Below are 25,683 nucleotides of genomic sequence, written 5' to 3' on the forward strand. Positions count from 1 at the left end.
AGCAGCAGCAGCACACCACCTGAAAGAATAATCTGATAAGAAGTGGAAGTGTTCAATACTCACAGGAACAATAAGCCCTTGCCAAGTCAATAAATTAGCTTCATCAACCTGGATGTTACGGAAGTTTTTCATTCCACATTTGCGGATCTCTTCAAGCTCCTGTTGATTAACAAAGCATAAAGGGGTGTCAAATAAGGGAAAGAACCATATATTAAGCTCCCTCCTGACTCCCTCATATTAAACCAGGTGAGAACATCACTAATGACATCTGAGAATGAGGACTAAACTAAGCCTAGCCAAGTTAAGGAGGCATGGAGCTGGAGTAGTCCCCTCTGTGACATCATTGCTTCTACCCTGCCCCAGACCCTGGCCCATCTTGGTGAACCCATCAAATTGAGGGGAACTATGTTTATGTGGCCACATGACTTCTCTTTGGTTGGTCACCATAACTGTCTACATAAAACCAGTACCTGCACAGGGCAAATATACAGCAGAGTCTAACCTGAGGTGCTACAGACCTGTCTTCTTCCAGTCAAGATTTATTAAGTGTTGACCATACATTGAAAGCTAAAAATGTAGAGACAAATAAACCTGGGAACTAGGAAACAAACGAAGACAAACATAAACCCACACATTCCCTATACAAGATTACAATTTCAGAACTCCACTCAAGCAAAGAGAACAATCATCCAGTATGGGATGGGGTGGGAATAGGAAAACATCAGTGAGCTTTGATTGTCTCAGCAGCCAATAGGGTAAAAAAACCCAAAGTTGCAGGCAATGAAAGGGAAAACACACTAAACAGTAAGACTCCCCACAAATATGAGTGTGAGTGCATGTGTGTATGTGTGTGTGTGCGTGTGTGTGTAAAGTCAATGGGGGCAAATGCCCTTTCATTTCACCCAGAATGTAAAACTGTCATGATTTATTACTTCAGAACCTGGTCTGAGATATCTTCAGAACTGTCTCCTGCTTTTTTCCCTGGGTACCAAGTCTGACTTTTACCACTGCTTCCCCAACACAAGCAGTCATCATGACACAAGCCAGTCAGTATAACACCCTCCCACCTACATCACATAATCAAAATTCCTCCAAACTCAAATTCATGGGTGTTGAGTGCCACTCCAACACTGCCTCAACCAAGGCTCCTATCCAATGGCATGACAAACTGCCCCAATTTCTCAGATGGTGTCTCTTCTACAATTTAGCATCATCCAGTGGGGCCCTGTTTCTGCCAACCCATACCTCTTCTAGTAGGAAAAAGTACCTTCTTGAGCAGAGCCACAGCTCACAATGGTATGGAGACAATTTATTAGCCCCCACTGTAGTCACTAGGCCCAAAGGTTCTTCACACCCCACACTCCAATCACACAGCAGCATTTTGTAAGGCACACTGAAGCTACATAGACATAGCTACATGGAAAGAATAATACCTCCAAGGTAGGGGAAGCAGATGAAGTCAGTGTTACAGTACTGAGTTGAGAGTAGGGGTTAGTCCACATTAAAGAAATGTGTAGAACAGGAGTTTCATGGCAAGTGGAAGGCGCAAGTGTTTTCCCACAGAATGCTCACTACTTGTCAACCCAAGTGCCCACCACAATCACCTGGACTAAGACTCAGTCCCAGAAATTCTAGCCCAGCAAGTGTGGGTGGAGGTTGAAATTTTTAACAAGTGGCACAAGGAGGAGAGAGGTACTATGACACTAATCAATGAGTCCTTTCTTTGGGAGAGGATGGGGTATTGGGGCTTGAGCTGTGTGCCAAGCCCTTTGGCTCATTTGGTTGATTTTGGTCACACTTCTTTACTAGGGAAGCTTTGGACCATGATCCTCCTAAGCCTCTCTAGCAGCTGGTATTACAAGTATGCCATCATGATGGAAACTTGTACCTTTTTTTTTGGGGGGGGGGTCATTGTGGGGCTTGGGCTTAGGGTCTAGGCACTCTCCCTGAGCTCTTTTTGCTCAAGACTAGTGCTCTACCACTTTGAGCCACGGCTCCACTTTTGGTTTTCTAGTGGTTAATATGAGATGAGCCTCATGGACTTTTCTGCCTGGGATGGCTTTAAACCGCGAATCTCAAATATCAGCCTCCTGAATAGTTAGGATTATAAGTGTGAGCCACCAGCACGCGGCTGACTTAACATATTACCCAACCTGGCCTAAAACCACAATTCTTCTAATTTTTGCCTCCCAAATAGGTTGGAATGACAGATGTGAACCAGTATGGCTGGCCCACAACAAATCCATTTCAAAAGAAGGAATGGCACTAATGGCAGTAATTGTGGCCTCCTGTAGCAGGGGATGGCATCTACTGGCTCCTCTACAAAGAAAGCATAGAACCTGAACACCACTCCAACATGAAAGCTACCATCTTGGTAGCTTGATGCTTATGACTCCCCAGAAATCCTCCCTAGGACTATAAAGTCTAGATAAACTCAGCAAAGGCACTTCTATCTGCTTCCCAAATAGAACGTCAGCTCCCTGGAGGTAGGAATGATCGCAGATCAGGAAGCCCCAGCACTGCTAAGGATTCATAGTAGGGCCCAGACATTTGTTCAATGTTAGTGAATAGCTAGGAAGCTGGGACTTCAAGAGGGGGAAAAAAGGATCTAGCACAGGAAAGATTCTCTATAAATAGAATACTAAAACTCTATTTTGGCTTCTTGGTTCTTGGCTCAAGATAACTAAGAATTCTTGGCTATGGAGAGAAGATATCATAGCCCTTATGGTCTGAGTTCCACCAAACTACTAAAATGCTTTAAACTAAACACAGAAGGGGGTAGAAGAGGATAGAACTTGAAAAAATTTTAAAAAAAACAACAAAACATCAGGGCCAAAAAACGTCCAGGCATGGTGGTTCACACTTGTAATCCACTGCAGAGATATAGATCAGGTAGATCATGGTTTGAGGCGAACCAGGCCTCAACCAAAGAGCTAAGTGTGATGTCGTTTGTCTGTCAGTCTAGCCACACAGGAGGAAAAGTAGGAGGATAACAGTCTAGACTGGCAAAGCATGAGATCCTACTTTAAAACTAACTAAAAAGCAAAAAGGGCTGAGGTGTATGGGAAATGGTTCAAGAGGTAAAGCACTTGCTTAAGACTGAATGAGGCTCCTGTCTAGGAATGTGGCTTAATGATACAGTGCTTGCCTACCATGCATGAAGCCCTGGGTTCAATTCCTCAGTACAACCACATATACAGAAAAAGCTGGAAGTGCCACTGTGACTCAAAGAAGCCTTGAGCAAAAGGCCCTTATTTGAAGTCCCAGGACTAGCACAAGAGAGAGAGAGAGAGAGAGAGAGAGAGAGAGAGAGAGAGAGAGAGAGAGAGAGAGAGAATATTAATATGAGCTCTAGTTAGGCGCCTATGGCTCACACTTGGAATCCTAGCTACTCAAGAGGCTGAGATATGAGGATCATAATTCAAAGCCAGCATGATCAGGAAAGTCCATGAGAATCTTATCTCCAACTAATTACAGAAAAGAGCCAGAAATGGCTCTGTGGCTGATGTGGTAGAGTGCTAGCCTTGTGCATAAAAGCTCAGGGACAATGCCTAGGCCCTGAATTCAAGCCTCAGGACCAGCACACATACAAAAATTTATCCTGCTCAAGAAAAAGCAGAAAGCCAAAATCAGGGGCTCAAGCCTCTAATTCTAGCTATTCAGGAGGCTGAGATCTGAAGCTTGTAGTCTATGAGACACTTATCTCCAATTGGCCACCAAGAAGCCAGAGTGGAGCTGTAGCTTAAGTGGTAGAGATCCAGCTTTTAATACAAAAAGCTAAAGGACAGTGCCCAGGCCCTGAGTTCAAGCCCTTATACTGGCACAAAGAAAGGAAGGGAGGAAAAGAGGGAAGGGTAAGGGAGGGGAGGAGAGGGAAAGGAGGAAGACAGGCAGGAAGGAAGAAAAGACAGGTTGGAAGGATGGGAGGGGAAAAAAGAAAGATAAGAAGGGGGGGCTAGGAATGTGGCTTCATGGTAGAGTGCTTGCCTAGCATGCATGAAGCCCTGGGTTCAAGTCCTCAGTACCACATACACAGAAAAAGCCAGAAGTGGTACTGTGGCTCAAGTGGTAGAGTGCCAGACTTGAGCAACAGAAGCTCAGGGGAAGAGCCCTAGCCTTGAGCTCAAGCCCAGGACTAGCAAAAAAAAAAAAGGAGGAGGAGGACAGAAGAGAAGAACAAAACAAAACAAACCCTGTTTCTTGGGTGCAGGGAAAACACCAATTCATGTTGTGATATCAAGTACACAGTTGAATAAAGATGAAAGCCAGACTACTAAAGGAGGGACCCTCATGTCTCCCACTTGTGGAAAAGCAACCCTGATGAGATGGAAGGACCATATAAACTCTTAACTTACTTTGTTGTTAACCTCCTTTGTGTAATCTTTATTTAGTTCTTGTACCAGGGCCTGAACTCAGGGCCTCCAGCTCTCCCTTGGCTCAGGAAGGCTGGAGCCATGCCTTTGCTTAATTGTAACCAACAAAGAAGAACTGACTGAAATGAGAGAAACTGAAACAGAGAAGCAAATGTGTCATCTTCAGGGAATGCTGGCTACCCTACAGTACTGGATTTCTCAATAGGGTGTCAACAGCATCTGGACCATGACAGCATACTTAAGCATCCTGAGCCCTGTCCCTGAGACAGATGCAAGCAAGCCATTGTGATATCATCTTAGTCTTCCCAATATCTTCTAGAGTCTCAGCTGAGGACCATTGGCAGAATACTTAAGTCCTATACTTTACAACATAGCTCCAAGGCAAGAATATTCAGCCTAAACGACTGATCATGCCCTCTCCATTCAGGAAAATTTAAAGGGAAGATGGGTTCTATTCATTTTTTTTTTTAAAAAAAAAAGGTAGATTCTATCTAAACTTGTGAGACTCAGGCTGGGCGTAGGCTCAAATGGTAAAGCTTCTACCTAAAGATCTGAGACTCAGAAAGTTAGAATGACTCATGTTCTCAAGATGGCAAACCCTCAGCAAGTGGTTATAATTCCAGCTTCTCAGGAGATTGAGATCTGAGTATAGTGGTTTGAAGTCAGCCAGGATAGAGAAAAAAAAAATTTCCATCTCCAATTAATTGGGAAAAAACAAGGCTAGAGGAATGGCGCAAATAACAGGGCTTTGCCATGGGCAAAAAAGCATGAGCACAAAGCGCTAAGTTAAAGCCATGGAAGGGGGGGTGTCAAACAGTCAGGCAAAACTGTCCCCACAAGCCCCTATAATTGAGAAAGGTCCTGATAAACACTTTGGGAAAGAATGGAAAGAAATTCATGTAAATTCAAAGAAGCTGAGTTCAAGAAGCTGTGATAGAAAAAGGAAAACCAGGCTGGGAATGTGGCTTAGTGGTGGAGTGCTTGCCTACCATGTACAGCCCATAGTTCAATTCTTCAGTACCACATAAACAGACAAACAAAAGCTGACGGTTGGGATGTAGCTCAGTGGCAAAACACTTGCCTAGCAAATGCAACGTCCTGGGTTCCATCCCCAGTACAAAAAAACACACCAAAACAACAACAACAAAAAACAGTTAAAAAGAAAAGCTGAGGGCTGGGAATGTGGCTTAGTGGTAGAGTGCTTGCCTAGCATGCATGAAGCCCTAGGTTAGTTATTTCTCAGTACCACATACACAGAAAAATCCGGAAGTGGTGCTATGGCTCAAGTGGTAGAGCACTAGCCTTGAGCAAAAGCAGAACAGGGACAGTGCTCAGGCCCTGAGTTCAAGCCTAGGACTGGCCCAAAAAAAAAAAAAAGAACTATAACTGGGTATGATGGAGAATACTTATACTCCCAGATTCAGGGGGGAGAAGCTCTCATGTTCAAAGTCAGCCTGAACTTCACAACAAAACCGTATCTCAGGGCTGGGAATGTGGTTTCATGATAGAGTGCTTGCCTACCATGCACGAAGCCCTGGGTTTGATTCCTCACTACTACATAAACAGAAAAGGCCGGAAGTGGTGCTGTGGCTCAAATAGTAGAATGCTAACCTTAAGCAAAAGAAGCTCAGGGACATCACCCCAGGCCCTGAGTTCAAGCCCCAGAACCTGCACATGGGGGGGGGGGGATATAGTTTTAATTGTAACTGATATGCATGCTCAAATCTTTAGGGATAAAGTGTGCAGATGTCTGTAACTTCAAAATGTATCAAGAGATGGCTTGAAAATGCCCAGGTTAAGATGCTACTGTGGATGTATTTTTACAAAAACAAAACCTGCTAGGTATCAGTGTATTACACCTGTAATCCTAGCTACTCAGTAGGTGAGAACTGAGAATCAATGGTTCAAAATCATCCTGGGCAGAAAAGTCTTTAAGAGTCTTATCTCTACTAAACTATCAAAAAAGCCAGAAGTAGAACTATGGCTTAAGTGGCAGAGTGCTAGCTGTGAGCAAAAGAAGCTTAGAGACAGTACCCAGACTGTAAGTTCAAGCCCCAGGAGGGGCACCCACACACACACACAACAAAGAAAAATAAATAAAACTCATAATGATAGAAAAATAAAAAATGTTCCTGCAAAGGTTTGTTTCTGTTCTGCTCAAAAGTAAATCTGATAGGGCCAGATGCTCATGTCTCATGGCATGATGCTGACAAATCAAGTAATGATCTTAAGGGAAAGCAGAACTACCCAACTCGATCATACCTTCCGGAAGGAGAGAGCAGGGCTTCCTAGCCAAGGCAAGTAGTAGCACATGAAAAAGAAGAGTAACTTCTTGGGACTGGGAATATGGCCTAGTGGCAAGAGTGCTTGCCTCCTATACATGAAGCCCTGGGTTCGATTCCCCAGCACCACATATATAGAAAATGGCCAGAAGTGGCGCTGTGGCTCAAGTGGCAGAGTACTAGCCTTGAGCAAAAAGAAGCCAGGGACAGCACTCAGGCTCTGAGTCCAAGGACCAGCACTGGCGGGAAAAAAAAGAGTAACTTCTCAAAATGAGGTCCCTTTCTCAGCTCAGAAGCAGTGTATGGTGGAAATCTAAAGAGGTCTTGTGGGGCTGGGAATGTGGCTTAGTGGTAGCCTAGCATGCATGAAGTCGTTGGTTATTCCTCAGTACTACATAAACAGAAAAGGCTGGAAATGATGCTGTCTCAAGTGCTAGAGCACTAGCCTTGAGCACAGATAAGTTCAGGGATAGCACCCAGGCCCAGAGTCAGGGTGCATGTCTGGAGCTGTCTAATACTCTCAGAGAGACAATGGGAGGAGTAGAGGACAGAGATTAATTAGCTGGTCCTCAAGATTTCATCTAGGACTTACAGCACTAACTTCCTAAGGGGTTGGGGCCTATGACTGAGAACTGCTCTCTAGGTACACCCACAAACCACCACACCCATGCTACCCAAGTCTTAGCAAGGAAGAAACTGAGGCCCTAATCCTCATTACTACAGTTCAAGAGAAAATGTAGCTTAGTGGTAGAGTGCTTGAGTGCTTGTCTACCATGTATAAAGCCCTGGGTTCACTTCCTCAGTACCACATGAACAGTGGCTCCAGTGGTAGAGTGCTAGCCTTGAGCAAAAGAAGCTCAGGGACAGTGGCCAGGCCAGCCACAGGACTGACAAGGGAGAAAAGAAATAAAACCTCCCTTTGTACAACTAGTTAAAAAAATAACAATTTTACAAAAGAACCATGTTTGGGCCACACTAATCACAATTCCAAATTATGGAAATTGCCTTGATGCCCTACAAGAGAATTAAGAAAATGTGATACACATAAACAATAGAATTTTATTTATCTGTTAAAATGAGTGGTTTTTTTTAAACAAGGAAATGGATGGACCTAGAAAAAATTATGTTAATTAAGCCAGGGTCAAAGTAACAAAGCACATATTTTCTCTCATATGTGGAAGTTAACAAAATGAATACCAGAGAGCAACAACATGTTTGTAGGGAGAAAAGGGGGGAAGCTGCACACATGAATGGAGAGAGGAAGAATGAACAAATGCAGTCATTATATTCATTGTGCATTATGTAAAAATTCAACTATGAAACTTGAGTGTAGGACAGAGGGGGAAGTGGTGGAGAACAACGGACGGGGTGGCACTGATCAAAGATGCACCGTACTCATAACCTGACATATGGATAGAACTGTAACCTCTATGTATAAGCACTTAATATTTTTTTAACTTTAAAGGATAAAATCCCCTAGGCACTGGGGGCTCATGCTTATAATCCTAGCTACTCAGGAAACTGATATCTGAGGCTTCAGATTCAAAGGCAGACAAATCTGAGACTCTTATCTCTAACAAAAATGGACAAATGACAAAAATGAAGTGTGACTCAAGTGACTGGTAGTAATGAGCAAAAAAGCCCAACAAGGGCTGGGAATATGGCCTAGTGGCAAGAGTGCTTGCCTTGCCTCCTATACATGAAGCCCCTGGGTTCAATTCTCCAGCACCACATATATAGAAAATGGCCAGAAGTGGCGCTGTGGCTCAAGTGGCAGAGTGCTAGCCTTGAGCAAAAAGAAGCCAGGGACAGTGCTCAGGCCCTGAGTCCAAGCCCCAGGACTGGCCAAAAAAAAAAAAAAAAAAAAAAGCCCAACAAGAGTGAAAGGCCACTGGGCGCTGGTGGCTGGTGCTTGTAATCCTAGCTACTCAGGAGACTGAGATCTAAGGATTGCAGTTCGAAGCCAGTCTCAGCAGGGACATACTTGAGACTCTTATTTCATGGATAAGTGAGCTGTGGCTCAAAGTGGTAGAGCACTAGCCTTGAGCAAAAGAGCTCAAGTTTGTCCAGGCCCAGAGTTCAAGCCCCATGACTTGGGGAGAGGGCGTGCAAGGCCCTAAATTCAAGCCCCAGTATGGCAGAAAAAAAAAATATAGGGGGAGGAGTTATTTCCCCCACCTCAGGTCCTCTGCCCCTAATAGCCCCCAGCTCTACCCATACCTGAACTCCCTGCCCAAGAGTTATAATGGGCCACTCCCACTCACCATTCAGACCTAACCTACTTCCTCTTTAGTTCAGCCCCAGTGTTATTTAAGCAACCACCTGGATTAAGGTGCAGACGCCATATTGCTCCCACTCCCGTGGGAGATACGGCCCCACTAATAAACCTCCTTATAAACTTTCTTCTGTCTGTGACTATCTCCGCATGGTCCCCTGGGATGGCTGGGACAAATTCTTTCAGAGGGGACAAAACATTCCCACTGAGCTAGACACATGGAAGCAATAGTAAAAGTCCTTTTGAATGCAGGAAGTTTGAGGTAATAGAAACCCAGAAGTTATTCTGAATTGTTTCTATTTTAAAGGTGATTCCTGAAGCCAGGCAGTGGTGGCTCATGCCTATAATCCTACCTGCTTACTCAAGAGCTAAGATCAAGGATCATGGTTCAAAGCCAACCTAGGCAAACAAACCTCATAAATTCTTATCTCTAATTAACTAGCAAGAAGCTGGAACTGGCTAGCCTTGAGTAAAAAAGCTAAGCCAAGCAAAAGTGTAAGGATCTGATTTCAAGCCTTATTACTGGCATACTTACACACAAAACCAAGGAGGTATGATGGATTGGAAGCATGGGTCAAGTGGTAAACCACTTAACTTGCCTAGCAAATGTGAAGCCTTTAGTTCGAAACCCTAGTACTGCCCCCCTGTGCAGAAACGAAGAATTCTTACTGTGTCTTATATTTACTTTTTTATTGTTATCTAGTTTGATTATTTCTATAGTCAGGCATGGTGGCTTAAGCCAAGATCAGGAGTATCCTAAGACAGAAATCAACAAGAGTATCTTAAGGCAGAAATCAACATCTAAACTCAGGTCCCTGTTACTCTACCACAGCACAGTACTAGGCAGGTAGGCTATTCCTCAGAGGTCATTCCAAAAGGACATGATTGAAGAGAACCCAAACATATAGCTATAGCTGTTAGAGTGGCTCAAGCCTATAATCCTAGCTACTTGGAAGACAGATAACAAGGATAAAAGTTTATGAGACTTCTCAACCAATGACTGTGTATGATGGTATATCCTTTTATGTCAACTACAGGGGAAGTACATGGTGGAACCAGTGGCACATGCTTGAGACAAATGGAAGTACAAGTAGGATCACAGTCCAAGCTAGCCCAGAAAAATAACCAATGCAAAGAGGGGCTAGAGGTGTGGCTAGTAAAACATCTGCTTCACAAAAAAATTCCTAGAATCATAGGAGGGAGCAAGAGAGGGAGGAATACCCTGGGCAAGCTTGGCTATGGCCTCAACTGAGCAAGTTCTCATGCCAGCTCTACACACAGGCAGCCTCCCACAAGCCTTGCTCCTGAAATGTGTTTCCATCTTCATCTAAACATAGGTGTGCCTGGCATTCCTGACATACATTACTCACTGCAAAGTCCAGCACACCCACCAGACTGAGAGCTCCTCAAGGCCTGGGACACCACCTACTTCAATTCTGTCCCAAACAGACCCAGAAACCAGGACAAATAAGCAGCATGGAAACTGTCCATGTAAAACACATAGTAGGGGTTTGGGATGTAGGTCAGAGGAAGCATTTACTTTAATACACTGGAGGCCCTGGTTTCCATCCCCAGCATGACAAGAGACAGAAAACCACTCCTTCTGTACATTTAGGTTTGTGTGTGCTGAGTTGTCACAAGGAACAGATACACTGACATACTTACAGACCACCTTGGAAAGGGCTAAAAAGGCTGTTCAACTTCTCAGTTATACCCTTTCCTCTACCATGACAGAACTGTATGCCAATTCCTCACAAGAAGGTTTTATAAAGCCCAATGATAAGTATTGGCTCTGACATTAGCATCTGCTCTGGTTAGAAATGCACCTACTAGGGCTGGGGATATGGCCTAGTGGCAAGAAAGCTTGCCTCGTATACATGAGGCCCTGGGTTCAATTCCCCAGCACCACATATACAGAAAATGGCCAGAAGTGGCGCTGTGGCTCAAGTGGCAGAGTGCTAGCCTTGAGCAAAAGGAAGCCAGGGACAGTGCTCAGGCCCTGAGTTCAAGGCCCAGGACTGGCCAAAAAAAAAAGAAATGCACCTACTGAACTAGGACTTGTCAAAAAAGAACTTTTAAACTATGCTAAGAAAGTGGAGGCATAATCTGGCATGATGATGAAGGATAGAAAAGTATAATCAACCAGAAAACAAAAATTAACTAACAACAAACAAAAAAACCTAACCTGAAATGAATCTTGCTATTCTCTCCCCTGTTTCCCTCCCTTAAAACCAAAAGCAGAGCTGGGTGCCCATGGCTCAAACCTGTAACCCTAGTCACTCAGAAAGTTGAGATCTAAGGATCCCCATTTGAAACTGACTCAGGCACAAAAAGTCCGTAAGACCTTTTTTTTTTTTGGCCAGTCTTGGGTTTTGAACTCAGGGCCTATGCATTGTCCCTGAGTTTCTTTTGCTCAAGGCTAGCACTCTACCACTTGAGCCACAGCACCACTTCTGGCTTTTTCTGTTTATGTGGTACTGAGGAATCAAACCCAGAGCTTCATGCATGGTAGGCAAGCACTCTACCACTAAGCCACATTCCCAGTCTATAAGATTCTTATCTCCAAGTAACCACCAAAAGTACAGGAGAGCTGAGACTTAAGTGGTGGAGCGCACACGCACGCTCACGCTCACGCTCACACACACACACACACAAAACACGGTAGCTATCTGAACTGGTGTGTGGCACTAAGAGCAGGAACACCTGGACAATGGGCTTGGGTCTACCACTAGTCTCAGTTCCCTCATCTGTAAATGAAGGCCACCAGCATCTGCTCTCCCAGGCTTATAGCAGTTCTGGAATTCTAAAGAGACTTTAGTGACACAAGTCAAAAAGAGAAACTCAACAACCACCAGAAACAAGCCGACAAGCTTTAGCCGGGCAGTAGTAGCTCACACCCATAGTTTCAGCTACTCAGGAGGCTGAATTCCAAAGATCTCAGCTAAGCCAGCTTGAACAGAAAAGTCTGTGAGTCTCTATCTCCAATTAACCATAAAAAGCTGGAAGGAGGTGGGTGTGCAGATGGCTCATGCCTGTAAACCTAGCTACTCAGGAAGCTGAGCTCTGAGGATCATGGTTTGAAGCCAGCCCAGGCAGGAAAGTTCATCAAACACTGATCCCCAATAACTTACTCAGAAAAAGGTGGAAGTGGCTCTGTGGCTCAAGTGGTAGAGCAAAAGAAGCTCAGGGACAGTGCCCAGACCCAGAGGTCAAGCCCAGGAAGGGGGGGTGGGGGGCAGAAAGAGAGCTATGACTCATGTGGTAGTGAGCAAAAAAACTAAGGGACATCACCTAGATAATAAATTCAAGCCCCAGTACCAGCAAAACTTATTTACTGCTTGCTTCAAGGATCAAAGAGTAGACAAGAGACTTCTGGAATTGCCAACAACTCATTAGGAGAGTTTCTTTCACACCTCTGTACACGATGACAATCACTGCCCTGGACATACATTCACAACAGGAAAGGAAAATACAAAAGATAACATTCTGAAATACTAAGGAGACTCGTTTTGAGGTCAGGAGCTCTCAATTTTAAGTAAATACTGTTAAACAAAGGAACCTAGCTGTATCTGCTCTTATCAATTATACAAGACAGGTACTCTCAGAGGGAGTAAAGCACTAAGCAAGATCATGTCCAAGCAAGCCCACCATCACCCCACCCACCTACCTTTTCAAAATCATTTCCTTTCCATCCTCTAAACCCTCCCCACTACTGCCAGGCTTGTCTTACTACCTTGGAACATAATGTGCTCACTTTCAATAAGATTATCTATAGGTGTATCGATACATGCCAAATATTCCTCAAAGCACTTGATATATGTTATTGGCTTAACCTACACACATAGATGAAATAATCTGAGGCACAGAGTTTAACTTACTCAGATAAGATATTGCAGAGCCAAGATTCAAACTCCAAAACTCAAGCTTTTAATTACTACACAACTGTCTCCATCTCAATATCTTTGCCATGAATGAAAGTCTCCCCCTTGCCCATCTTTTGTGCTGGCTCTGGGGATTGAACTCAGGTCATGAACACTGTCTGTGAGCTTTTTTGCTCAAGGTTACTGCTCTACCACTTGGGCCACAGCTCTATTTCCACCTTTTTTGGTAGTTAATTGGAGATAAGTTCTCTTGGACTTTCCTGCCTGTGTTGGCTTTGAACCTCCATCCTCAGATTTCAGCCTCTTGAGTAGCTAGGATTACAGTCATGAGCCACCAGCACCTGGCTCTTTCCCCTTTTACTAAGGGGAAGTTAGGTTTAGGTTTATCTGTGTTCCTTAAGAGGCTGAGGCTGGCTAAGAGACACATGTAGGCAAAATAAATAGGAAGCTGGCCACTTCTGAAGGGAATAACTGAAATCTAAAGGTTATATCACCTCTGCCACCTGCCTTAAAGTCATCATCACTTCTTTCTTTTTTTTTTGCTAGTCCTGGGGTTTGAACTCAGGGCCTGATCACTGTCCCTGGCTTTTGTCAAGGCTAGTACTCTACCACTTGTGCCCCAGCACCACTTCTGGCTTTTTCTACATATATAGTGCTGAGGAACTGGTCCCAGGGCTTCATGTATGCTAGGCAAGTCCTCTACCACTAGGCCATATTCCCAGCCCCCAGCATCACCTTTTATAACATCTCTTCCAGAGGCTGGCTAGCCAACTTGGCCTTGCCAAGACTGTCCCCACCCCCACCCCACCCATAGGTGGAAAGCACCTAGTTCCATAAGAGCCAGAAACATTACACATGCCAACCTCAAGTAAAACTAGGCCACTTCCCCAGTGTTTCTGTAAAGCACCTCAGGGGCTGGCCTAACTAAAAACAAAGGAGAGGGCAGCACAAAGACAGAAGCAGGATGCACTGGGGGAGCTGGCAGATGGTTTCTGGGGCTCCTTAAGGTATCTTGCTAAACCACTGCCCAGAGTCATTCTGGAATGAGAGAAACTCAACCTCACCAGTCTATATTCCAAGCAGACCAAGATTATTTAGAGACATCTGTAGTAGCACCAGGAAGCTGTCCTCTTCTACTACTACTGAAATTCTATTCATACTTAAAGGTGTGAGGCCATATTCCATCTCCTCCTCAATGTGTGTGTGTAGAAATCTTTTCCTCTCCTGGATGCCACCATGCTGTTGACAAATACTACAAACACAACAGACAGGCCAGGATTTCTTGTTTCCAGATGCATGCCATTTTTCTTCCTTGCTGACTTGCTCAAAGGAGGAAATTCTCCCAGAGAAATGTCCCTTGAACTGAATCTCAATAGACAAAAAGTCACTCTGATACAGAGAAGAGACAGGGACATTGCACTGAGGCTGTGGCTCTATGTAGGATGCTCACCTAGCATACACAAGGTCCTGGGTTGGGGGAGGGGAAAAAGAATCAAAAGATCCAGAGCAAAGGCTGTAAACCTAGCTACTCAAAAGGCTGACATCTATCCAAAGATTGAGGGGGGGGTGGGGTGCCCGTGCGCCAGACCTGGGGCTTGAACTCAGAGAATGGGCACTGTCTATGATCTTTTGTACTGGAGGCTAGAGCTCTACCACTTTGAGCCACAGTGCCGTTTCCAGCTTTTTAGTAGTTAACTGAGAGACTCAGGCTTTGCTGCCCAGGCTGGCTTTGAATCACAATCTTCAGATTTCAGCTTCAGAAGTAACTAGGATTACATGCATGAGCCATAGACACCCAGCTGTGGATGGAGATTTGAAGCCAGCCAAGGAAGGAGAGTGGAGAGTTAATTTGCCACCAACCACCAAAAAGCCAGAAGTGGTGTTGAGACTCAAGTGGTATAGAACTAGCCTTGATCACAAAAACTCAGGAATAGTACCAAAGCCTTGAGTTCAAGTCTCAGTACTGTTTCACGAACTCATACTCACACATACATACACAAAAGATCCAGAATGAGCAAATCATGCCCTTTGGGAGATTCCATGGGCAAGTGGAGAGGACAAGAAGGTAGAAAGCTCTGACTTAGGGCTGGGAATATGGCCTAGTGGTAGAGTGCTTGCCTCATATACATGAAGCCCTGTGTTCAATTCCTCAGCACCACATATATAGAAAAGGCCAGAAGTGGCGCTGTGCTCAAGTGGTAGAGTGCTAGCGTTGAACAAAAAGAAGCCAGGGACAGTGCTCAGGTCTTGAGTTCGGCCCCCCCCAAAAAGAGAGAGAGAGAGAGAGAGAGAAAGCTCAGACTTAAAGAAAGATGCTAAGGATGTGGACTTTTAAGTCTGATTCTCAGCCTCACACTGCCTTATTACGTTCAGTCCAATCTCTGTATGCAGGTCCTGAGCAGACATATTCTCCTCAAACTCCACACACCACTCACAACTCTGATCCACTGCTGAGCAGCAAAGGACAGGCTGACTAGTAAGGAATCCGAGGAATGTGCAGATAGCTCTTTACAGATGTGGAAGGCCTGAACTACGGCAGCAACAGAGCAGATGAAGAGAAGACAGGCAGAGAACAGAGATAGGTGACACAGATCAGCAGAATCTGGCAGGTATCTAGAGCATCCAGATGGCTCCCCAGAGTTTTAAGGGGTTTTGAACCACTGAGTAGACAAGTGACCATTAACTAAGTAAAGCAAGGCAGGAGGAGAAAATGAGGGATCAGAGAAACCGGGACAGGCTGAACTCACACTTAAAATGCACCAGTCCAGGGGCTGGGAATATGACCTAGCGGTAAAGTGCTCGCTTCGTATACATGAAGCCCTGGGTTCGATTCCTCAGCATCACATATATAGAAAAAGCTGGAAGTGGTGCTGTGGCTCAAATGGTAGAGTGCTAGCCTTGAGCAAAAAGAAGCCAGAGACAGTGATCAGGCCCTGAGTTCAAGCCCCAGGACTGGCAAAAACAAAACAAAACAAAATGCACCAGTCCAAGGAAAATTCTAATGTGCTGTATCAAAGAATCTAGGATCAGGAGGAATGTTTCTATAGGAATCTGAGCTTTCTCAATTTGTTGTTATAGCAAATGTGAGAATAGTGACTTTTCCCATCAAAGTAGATTGCTTCTTTTTTTATCAGTCTTGTGGGAACTTTTTCTGAAAAGTTCCTGCTTTGGCCAGGTGGTTTTGGCCCTTGTTCATTACATTACAGTTACATCTTTTTCCTGATAAGTTTAATTAAAATATCCTGTGACAAGCTCCTAGAATTTTAGTTACATCCTGTTAATTGAGCCACATCCTTTTGCAGATTGGAACCTGATCTCAGTCTGAGCAAAGGGGCAGAGCCTGCTAGATTAGGGATAAAAAGGGAGCAGCAGCCTGCCCAATTGGCTTATTTGCCAGATTTGGGGCTGGTGATGCACCCTTCTGCAGAATTAATTTTTGCCTTGCCAAGTTCCTCTTGAGTACTCATTCATACATGATACTCCAACATCCTAAGCTATTTCGTTGGTCAGTTGTAAAGCTTGAACTCAGGCAGCTTGAACTGTCTCTGAGCTCTTTGAACAAGGCTAACAAACTAGCACTCTACCCAAGCCATTTGTAACACAAAGAAAACAAATAAATCTACAACACTGAGTAATACTACTCAATACTGTAAGAATACTTTCAAGTGATCTGATTTAATAATGCTGTATTTCTTTCTTTCTTTTTTTGACCAGTCATGGGGCTTGAACTCTGGGCCTAGATGCTGTCCCTGAGCTCTTCAGCACAAGGCTAAAGCTCCACCACTTGAGCCACAGCACAACTCCAGTTTTCTGGTGGTTAACTGGAGATAAAGAGTCTCACAGACTTTCCTGTCTGGGCTGGCTTTGAACTATGATCCTCAGATCTCAGAGTCCTGAGTAGCTAGGATTATGGGTATGAGCCACCGGCTCTGGGCTGCAATTTTCTTAAGTGAAGCAAGATCAGAAAAAAACACAACAAACGTAAAACAAGTGTTCTTGTTCATATATATATACATACATATATATGTACACACACATTCTCTCTCTCTCTCTCTCTCTTTGTCCTTAGGATACATCTATATCCGAAGGGCTGGGAAGGTGGCTGGGTTTGATTCCTCAGCACCACATAAACAGAAAAAGCCAGAAGTGGTGTTGTGGATCAAGAGGTAAAGCTCTATCCTTGAGCAAAAGAAGCTCAGGAACAGTGCCCAGTCCCTGAGTTCAAGACCCATGACTGGCAAAGAACGAAGGAAGGGAGGGGGGAGGGAGGGAGGGAGGGAGGGAGGGAGGGAGGGAGGGAGGGAGGGAGGGAGGGACGGGTGAGTCTCAAATAATTGCACATATCCTCTTTCCCAGTAACTGTTCCAACTGTTCTGTCTCTGTTTCTAGCTCTCTCACGAGTAGCTCAGGCTGACCCTAACATGGAACCCTCCTGCCTTACCCACCAGAGTGCTGGGATTACAAGGCATGTGCCACTACATCCTGGCTTAGTAGTACACTTTGTAAATGTTTTCTTTCTTCTTTGAGAAAAGGTCTCCCTATTTGGCCTAGGGTAGCCTCACACTTGCTATGTAGCCCAGGCTGATTTCAAACTAATGATACTTCCACCTAGGCCTCCTACGTGCTAGAATTACTTGCCAGTATACCAGACTGTAAATATTTTTATATCAAAAGAGAGTAGGAGGGGCTGGGAATCTAGCTTGGCGGTAGAGTGCTTGCATTGCATGCATGAAGGCCTGCATTTCCTCAGCACCACATAAACAGAAAAAGCCAGAAATGGCACTGTGGCTCAAGTGGTAGAGGGCTAGCCTTGAGGAAAAAGAAGCCAGGGACAGTACTCAGGCCCTGAGCCAAGCCCCAGCCTCAGAACTGGGAGAGGGAGGGGGGAGGGGGAAGAGAGAGAAAGAAAGAAGAGAGAGAGAGAGAGAGAGAGAGAGAGAGAGAGAGAGGCACGCATGCGTACACATGCACCAGACACTGGTGGCTCACACCTGTAATCCTAGATACTCAGAAGGCCAACATCTGAGGATACTGGTTTGAAGCCAGCACAGACAGCAAAAGTCCTTTAGACTCTTATCCCTAACTACCAAAAAGAGCAGTGGCTCAAGTGGTAGAGTGCTAGCTTTTAAGCCCCAGGACTAGGAAAGAGAGAGGGAGGGCTGGGAATATGGCCTAGTGGCAAGAGTGCTTGCCTCCTACACATGAAGCTCTCGGTTTGATTCCCCAGCACCACATATATGGAAAACGGGCAGAAGGGGCGCTGTGGCTCAGGTGGCAGAGTGCCAGCCTTGAGCGGGAAGAAGCCAGGGATGGTGCTCAGGCCCTGAGTCCAAGGCCCAGGACTGGCCAAAAAAAAAAAAAAGAGAGAGAGAGAGGGAGGGAGGAGGAGGGAGGGGAGGGGGGAGAGGGAAGGGAGGGGGAGAGGGAGGGGGAAGGAGGGGAAGGGAAGGGGGAGGGGAGGGAGGGGAGAGGAGTGGGAGAGGGAGAGGGAGAGGGAGAGGGAGAGGGAGAGGGAGAGGGAGAGGGAGAGGGAGAGGGAGAGGGAGAGGGAGAGGGAGAGGGAGAGGGAGACCAGAGCCCAGGCAAGGTAGTGCATCCAGTACTCTGGAGGCTGAAGCGGAAGATCACAGTTGAAAGCAGCCTAGACAAGAAAGTCTGTGAAACTCTTATTTCCAATGAACCACTCAAAAACTGGAAGTGGCGCTATGGCTCAAAGTGATTTGAATGCTAGTCTTGAGCAGAAAGCTCAGGGACCGTGCCCAGGCCGAGTTCAAGTCCCACAACTGACGGGGGGGGGGGGGGGGAGAGGGAGGAGGAGGGGGGAGAGGGAGGAGGAGGGGGGAGAGGGAGGAGGAGGGGGGAGAGAGGGAGGAGGAGGGGGGAGAGGGAGGAGGAGGGGGGGAGGAGGAGGAGTGGGAGGAGGAGGGAGGCGGGAGGAGGGAGGAGGGAGGAGGGAGGAGGAGGAGGAGGAGGAGGAGGAGGAGGAGGAGGAGGAGGAGGAGGAGGAGGAGGAGGAGGCTGGGAATATGGCTTAGTAGTAGAGTGCTTGCCTTGCATAAGGGAAGCCCTGGGTTCAATTCCTCAGCACCATATATATATATAGAAAAAGCCAGAAGTGGTGCTGTGGCTCAAGTGGTAGAGTGCTAGCCTTGAGCAAAAAGAAGCCAGGGACAGTGCTCAGGCCCTGAGTCTAAGCCCAGGACTGGCCAAAAAAAAATTTTTTTTGAGGAGAAAGGAGAGGAGGAACAGGAGGAGAAAGAAAAAGAGGAAGAAGGGGGAGGAGGAGGAGGAGGAGGAAGGAAGAAGAGATGGGAGACTGCAGCCCAATGTCAGGTCAGAGTACTAACCTAGCATGCACAAGGAAATGGTTTCAATTTCTAACACTGTGGATTTTATGTGTATGTGTGTATGTGCGAGCATGCCCACATGTGAGCATGTGTATGTGTACATGCCATCCCTAAATTTTAAGCCAGCTCTACTTCTAGCTTTTTGGTTAATTGGGGATTAAGAGTTACACAAACTTTCCTGCCAGGGATGGCTTTGAACCTCGATCCTAAGATCTTAGCCCCTGAATAGGTAGGATTACAGGCCTAAGCCACCAGCACCCAGTTCCCTTAAATTTTGGCTCAAGGCTGGCAATCTACCATTTTAGCACAGTTCTACTTTCAGCTTTTTGATGGTTAACTGAAGATAAGTCTCATGAGCTTTGTTGCATCAGCTGGCTTTGAGCTGCAATCCTCAGATCCAGCCTTCTGAGTAGTTTAGGATCACAGGAATGAGCCACTGGTACCCAGCATTTTTGTTGATATGGGATCCAGGTTAGCCTTGAACTTCTAGGCCCAAGCAATCTTCCTAACCCAGTCTTCCAGGTAGTTGAGACTATAGATCTGTACAACTCCCAGCTCTCCCCTTACCTCCTAACACATCCAGCAAACATATTTAAGTGCTCTATGGTTAATTACCCAATCTAGGAAAACATAAACCTATACTCAAGAACAAACTAGTTCATCCCTTAGTTCAAAAATTTCCAAAGAACAAGTTTTCTTTCTTTCTTTTTTTTTTTTGCCAGTCCTAGGGCTTGAACTCAGGGCCTAGCTTTTGCACAAGGCTAGCACTCTACCACTTGAGCCACAGCATCACTTCTGGCTTTTTCTATATATATGGTGCTGAGGAATCGAACCCAAGGCTTCCTGCATGCTAGGCAAGCACTCTACCACTAAGCCACATTCCCAGCCCACCAAAGAACAAATTCTTACTTAACTATTCTTCCTACTCCATGTGTTCATGTACTGAGACAAGTGTACCAATGAGCATTTCTGAGTGAACATTTAAGTAGCATTAAGATGGTGCTCAATTCTTTCTCTCAATAACTATGCCCTAATAACTAATGAAATGTTACCTCCCTCTCTCTAAACCCACAAATTTCCCCTCTTAGAAAAGCCCTTCTTGGAAGCAACTCAATGAGAGAGGCCTTAAGGGAGATGTGTGTAGTATGAGGCTACTAAGAAATGATCAGGAATGGGAATGTGGCTTAGTGGTAGAATGAATGAAGCCCTGGGTTCTATTCCTCAGTACCACATAAACAGAAAAGGCCAGAAGTGGCGCTGTGACCCAAGTGGTAGAGAGCTAGCCTTGAGCAAAACAAGCTCAGGGGCAATGCCTAGACACTGAGTTTTCAAGCTTCAGGACTGGCAAAAAAAAAAAAAAAAAATCAGTTGGCTATCAATTTCCCTTAACTACACACAGAGGTTTTGCTTTTGGTTTTGTAGCTACTTCCCTGACCACTGAAGCAATGGCTACAATCTAGGTGGTGTTGTCATCAATGCTGAACTAGCTGCTTGTATATAAAATGTAGTTAATATTTTATTAACATTGTAATTCATAAAAACTGGTCTGTAATGAAAGTTAATCTTGGGGCTGGGAAGATGGCCTAGTGGTAGAATGCTTGCCTCGCATACATAAAGCCCTGGGTTCTAGTCCTCATCACCACATAAACAGAAAAAGCCAGAAGACGAAAGTTAATATTTTACCCTAAAAACAAAACAAAACAAAAAAACTTTCATTTTAGATCATCTTAGAGCACTTTACCTGAAATAACTTCTCAATCAGGTAAGATCAAAGCACTTTTGTTTGTTTTGTTTTTGCCAGTCCTGGGGCTTGAACTCAGGGCCTGATCACTGTCCCTGGCTTCTTTTCGCTCAAGGCTAGCACTCAGCCACCTGAGCCACAGCACCACTTCTGGCTTTTTCTACATATGTGGTGCTGAGGAACTGAACCCAGGGTTTCATGTATGCAAGGCAAGCACTCTACTAATAGGCCATAATCCCAGCCCCAGATTAAAGCACTTTTAATATTATGTATTACTTGTACTGTTACAGAGAAACTTTTCCTAACAAATGTCCTGGAAAAGATTTTTTTGAGTTGTAATTAATTTGATTTGACATATATGTTTGTTCTGCCTGTAGCACCACTGTACTCCTAATTTTCAGCCAATGATAATTACTTGTCTTTTCGTCAGTTGTGGAACTTGAATTTGGGGCTTGGGCACTGTCCCTTAACTCTTTTGCTCAAAGCTAGCCAGAGCCATACTTCTGGTTTTCTGGTAGTTATTGGAGATAAGAGTTCCAAAGCCGGGCTGGCTTTGAATCGTGATCCTCAGATCTCAGCTTCCTGAGTAGCTAGTATTACAGGCATGCGCGACCAGCACCCAGTGACAATTCCTTTTTTACTGGGAGAAAGCAAGGGAAGGAGTGACATTGTCCAAAAAGAAATGTACTCTTTACCTGATTTATGTAACAGTAACACTCTGTACATCATCTTTATAACAATAAAAAATAAAATTCCTTTTTTACTAGGCATGGGAGTCTCACATCTATAATCCTAGCTACTGAAGATGCTGAGATCCATAGGATCAAGGTTCAAGAGCAGCATGGAAAGAAGTCTTAAAGAGACTCCATTTCCAAAATAATCAGCAAAAAAGTCATGCTGCAGGTATCCATCAAGTGGTAGAGCACCAGCCCAGCAAGCCAAGCAAGCCCAAGCAAGCCCCACATGAACAAAATAGAAAAAAAAGAAAATCTTTTATTTTCACCCCACAAGATCAATTTATCAACTTGCATCAGTTTTATTTCTTGACTTTTTTAACTAGTCAGGTTTACAAAGACCCTCAGAGACAGTAACGACCAGTAACATAGTCAGAATTACACTACTGAATTTAAAGAAATTTCTGCTGGGCACTAGTGGCTCATGCTTGTAATACTAGCAACACAAGAGCCTGAGATTTGAGGATCATGGTTCAAAACCAGCCTGGGCAGGAAAGTCCTGTGAGACTATTATCTCCAATTAACCACCAGAAAACAGGAAATGGCGCTGTGGCTCAAAGCGGTAGAGCCCTAGCCGTGAGCAAAAGGAGCCTGAGGACAGCACCCTGGCTGAGAGTTCAAGCCCCAAAACTGGCAAAACAAAAAACAAAAAACAAAAAAAAAACTTAACTTCTCATCCTATCCCTCTACCCCTGAAAGCCTAAATTATAGAGATCCCCGAATAAATAAGAACAAGGGACAAGATCCCTGCCTTTCATGATTTTGGAATCTCCTATAGGTAAGTAGATAATGTAAATCAAATAAATGCTCAAAAAGAAACAAAGTGTTATAATCACACAAAGAAGGAAGCAACTCATTTTGAGGGGCAGATGGTGGGTTCACAAAGTAGGTGGTACTAAAATTGAATCTAAGACTTCCCTAGTAGGGATAAGAATGGAAAAGCTAGCATTTTTCAGGTAGAGCAAAGAGCATGTGCAAAGAGAGAGCACATAGCAAGTAAATACCATTTTAGAAAGCTTTGTTTGAAATCTATCTCAATCACACCTTACACTCTCCTTTGCTGGGTACCTTGAGGCAAACCAATAAATCTCTGCAATCCCTTTTCTCATCTACAAGATGGACTTCAAAGGGAGAACTACACCTGATCAAGAATATGAAGCACAGAACTGGACAAATAAAAGGTGGAAAAATGGTAAAGACTGCAATTAGGTGTTAAAAATAGTGAGAAACTAAATAAAGGATGGGACCTGAAGCTGTACAGAATGCTTTTCAGCCTAAGAAAGGTCTTCCATGACACACAGTGTTTAGGATTACTGCAAACAATAAAACCACAGAGGTAGGCAGGTGCTGCTGGTGGCTCACGTCTGTAATCCTAGTTACTCAGGAGGCTGAGATCTGAGGATCACTGTTCAAAGCCAGCCTGGGCAGGAAGTCTGAGAGACTCTTACCTCCAATTAACCACCAGAAAACCACAAGTGGAGCAGTGGCTCAAAGTGTTGGAGCACTTGAGCAAAAAAGCAGAGGGAAGGCAGCACCCATATCCTGAATTCAAGCCAAAAACAAAACAAAACCCCAAAACAAAACAATTACATGTTTGCTTTAGAAAAAGAACTTGTGTCTACAAAGGGGAGTTGGAAAGAGTGTTCTTACAAGAGGGCATTTGAGGGGCTGGGAATATGGCAAGAGTACTTGCCTCATATGCATGAAGCCCTGGGTTCGACTCCTCAGCACCACATATATAGAAAAGGCCAGAAGTGGCACTGTGGCTCAAGTGGCAAGAGTGCTAGCCTTAAGCAAAAAGAAGCCAGGGACAATGCTCAGGCCCTGAGTCCAAGCCCCAGGACTGGCAGAAAACAAAACAAAAGGGCATCTGAGTGAGGGAGAAGGGGTATATGGATTCAAAAAATTTCTGTAACATTATAAAGCAAAGGATGCAAGCATAAAATCTTCCTGAAGTCAAATCCACAGACTTGATGAATGACACCATTTGTGGAGTAGAGCAATGTTATTAGCAGTTCTCAAGTAGGTAAATGGTGGGGTGATGTCACTGGCATCACGATGAGAAGCCTAGGGTCTACTGATTGTTCTTTTGTGCTCACTTCCACTCTGGTTCTATAAAGTTAAATGTCTGCTCTTTCCCTTAGTGAATAAAAGGAAGGAAATTATCCCAGGGAAGGAAAGCCTACAGGCTGTGACTAGCTCAATGTCTAGTTCTACCAAGAACTGCTCCTTTCAGTATCCAGTAGGAATCCAGCCCTTCAGGTGCCCTCCAGAACCAACTCACGGGCCTTTTGTATTTTCAGCCCGGTGGCAGCTCGGCGGCACTATCGAGCAGCCAACTCGACGTCCTCGAGACAACTCCCCAGGACGTCGGCAAATGAAGAACTAAATCAAGTTTGCACCTGTGTTCCTCATCAAAGGAGCCAATTAGCCAAAAGGCACCCTGCTGTATTCAAGATCCAAAGTACGTTTACAAAGTTATTTTTATAAACTTTGGCTTGTTTTGATACGAACAACAGAAAACAATCTCCACCCCCACCCTCACCCCACCCCACCCCCAAAATGTCACTTTGCTTCATCAGGGAAAGGAAATCGGGATGACTAAGTGGTGGCCAAGGAGGGAGACCAAGGAGAACCAAGCCACGATTGGAGGTCGACCCCACGCCTTCCTGGAGTTGGAACTTGCCCGCTGTGTGACTCTACAGCCAAAGCGACAGTTTGCTAGAAGCCACCACAATTTCAAACAACTCACCAAACAAACTGACCTAACTTTAGCCACCCTCCCTCCTCCTTACTTCCCCAGCTCCGGCCTCCCAAGTCTCCCGCCGCACAGGTTGCGGGCCGGCCGAACGGGGTTCCCAGTCCGACGGCCGTGGCCCAGGGCGGGGCGTCTCCGCGGCGCGGGCTCTCGGCCGGGGCTCCGGCGCTCGGGCCTTCTTCGCTGGTGCCCGGTTAGGGACCTCCCGGCCGAACCCCACATCAACGACGTCCCTGGCCCAGGCCGCAGTCGCCGCGACGGGGGACACACGACTGGGTTGTGGGAGGAGCGCGGTGTGGATGCCCCGGGCTGGGGGAAGGGGCCAGCGGCCGTTCCCAGCGAGGCCTGGCGCTCCCGCCCAGGTTGAGGCCTAGGCGGCCCCGTTAGTTCCCCGAACCCGCACGCTGCCTGGCGACATGGCGGGGCCACACAGAAAAGGAAGCCGGATGGCGGCGCTCGGAGAAGCCCCAGCCAGCCGTGAGGACTCCCGGCGAGGAACGGCGCCCCCCGCCTGTCCGGCGCCGGAGAATGGCTTTTACCTTCATCAGCCTCCTGCTGGCCGCCATCTTGAATCTGGTGCTGCTGCTTTCCCAGAATGCATTGCGGCGGGCCCGGCGGCTGAGCCCCCGCACTTCCTGGAGGGGAGGGGCGGGGGAGGGGCTGGCGGGGCGGGGCGGGGCGTCCAGTAAGGGCGAAGCACCTACTGTGTGCCGCCACCGCGCCGGAGAAGTGTGCTCCGGACTCTGGTAAACCACGTGGATGAAAACCCAGCCTTTGTGGAGTATGTAATCCGATGGCCATTACAATAGCCGGCACACAGTAGGTGCACTGTGAAATTTAATTTTCACGAAATAATTGAATAACTGGCCCGGCACCGCACCGGTGACTCAAGGCCTGTTATCCTAGCTACTCAGGAGGCTTGAGATACAAAGATCGCTCTGAGATACCAGCCTGGGAAGACGAGTTCGTGAGACCCTTGTCTCCGATGAACCACCAGAAGACTGAGAGTGGTGGCGCCGTGACTCAAAGTGCTAGCCTTGAGTGAAACAGCTCAGGGATAGCGCCCAGGTCCTGAGTTCAAGCCCCACAGCCGGCTAAATAAATAAATAACTGGGAGAGAGCAAGTGTTAGAGTAAATTAGACTTCGCCAGGAAACCACCCAGACATCCATATTACAAAGAACAAAGAAAAGGTTCATTGCCAACAAAGGGATCTGCAAGACCCCTTCTCACAAGAGAGAAGTGCTATCTATTGGCTGAGGTGACCTGCTTGGGAGGCAGAGACCCTGGTGT

General features: G+C 45.7%; 1 protein-coding gene across 1 annotated transcript in view; it reads right to left on the minus strand.

Annotated features, from left to right (window-relative positions):
• The window catches only part of Ube2l3 (ubiquitin conjugating enzyme E2 L3), a 57,469-nt gene extending 32,458 nt beyond the window's left edge, over window positions 1–25,011 (minus strand). The window contains exons 1-2 of the mRNA XM_048343399.1: window positions 24,931–25,011; window positions 64–159 (exon numbers count right to left, since the gene is read on the minus strand). Coding sequence (XP_048199356.1) covers window positions 64–159; window positions 24,931–24,957 — 123 coding nt within the window. The 5' untranslated portion in view covers window positions 24,958–25,011. The remainder of the gene's footprint in view (window positions 1–63; window positions 160–24,930) is intronic.
• Between the last annotated feature and the right edge of the window lie 672 nt (window positions 25,012–25,683).

The sequence above is a fragment of the Perognathus longimembris genome, chromosome 3 (assembly GCF_023159225.1).
Source record: "Perognathus longimembris pacificus isolate PPM17 chromosome 3, ASM2315922v1, whole genome shotgun sequence".
Taxonomy (NCBI): domain Eukaryota; kingdom Metazoa; phylum Chordata; class Mammalia; order Rodentia; family Heteromyidae; genus Perognathus; species Perognathus longimembris.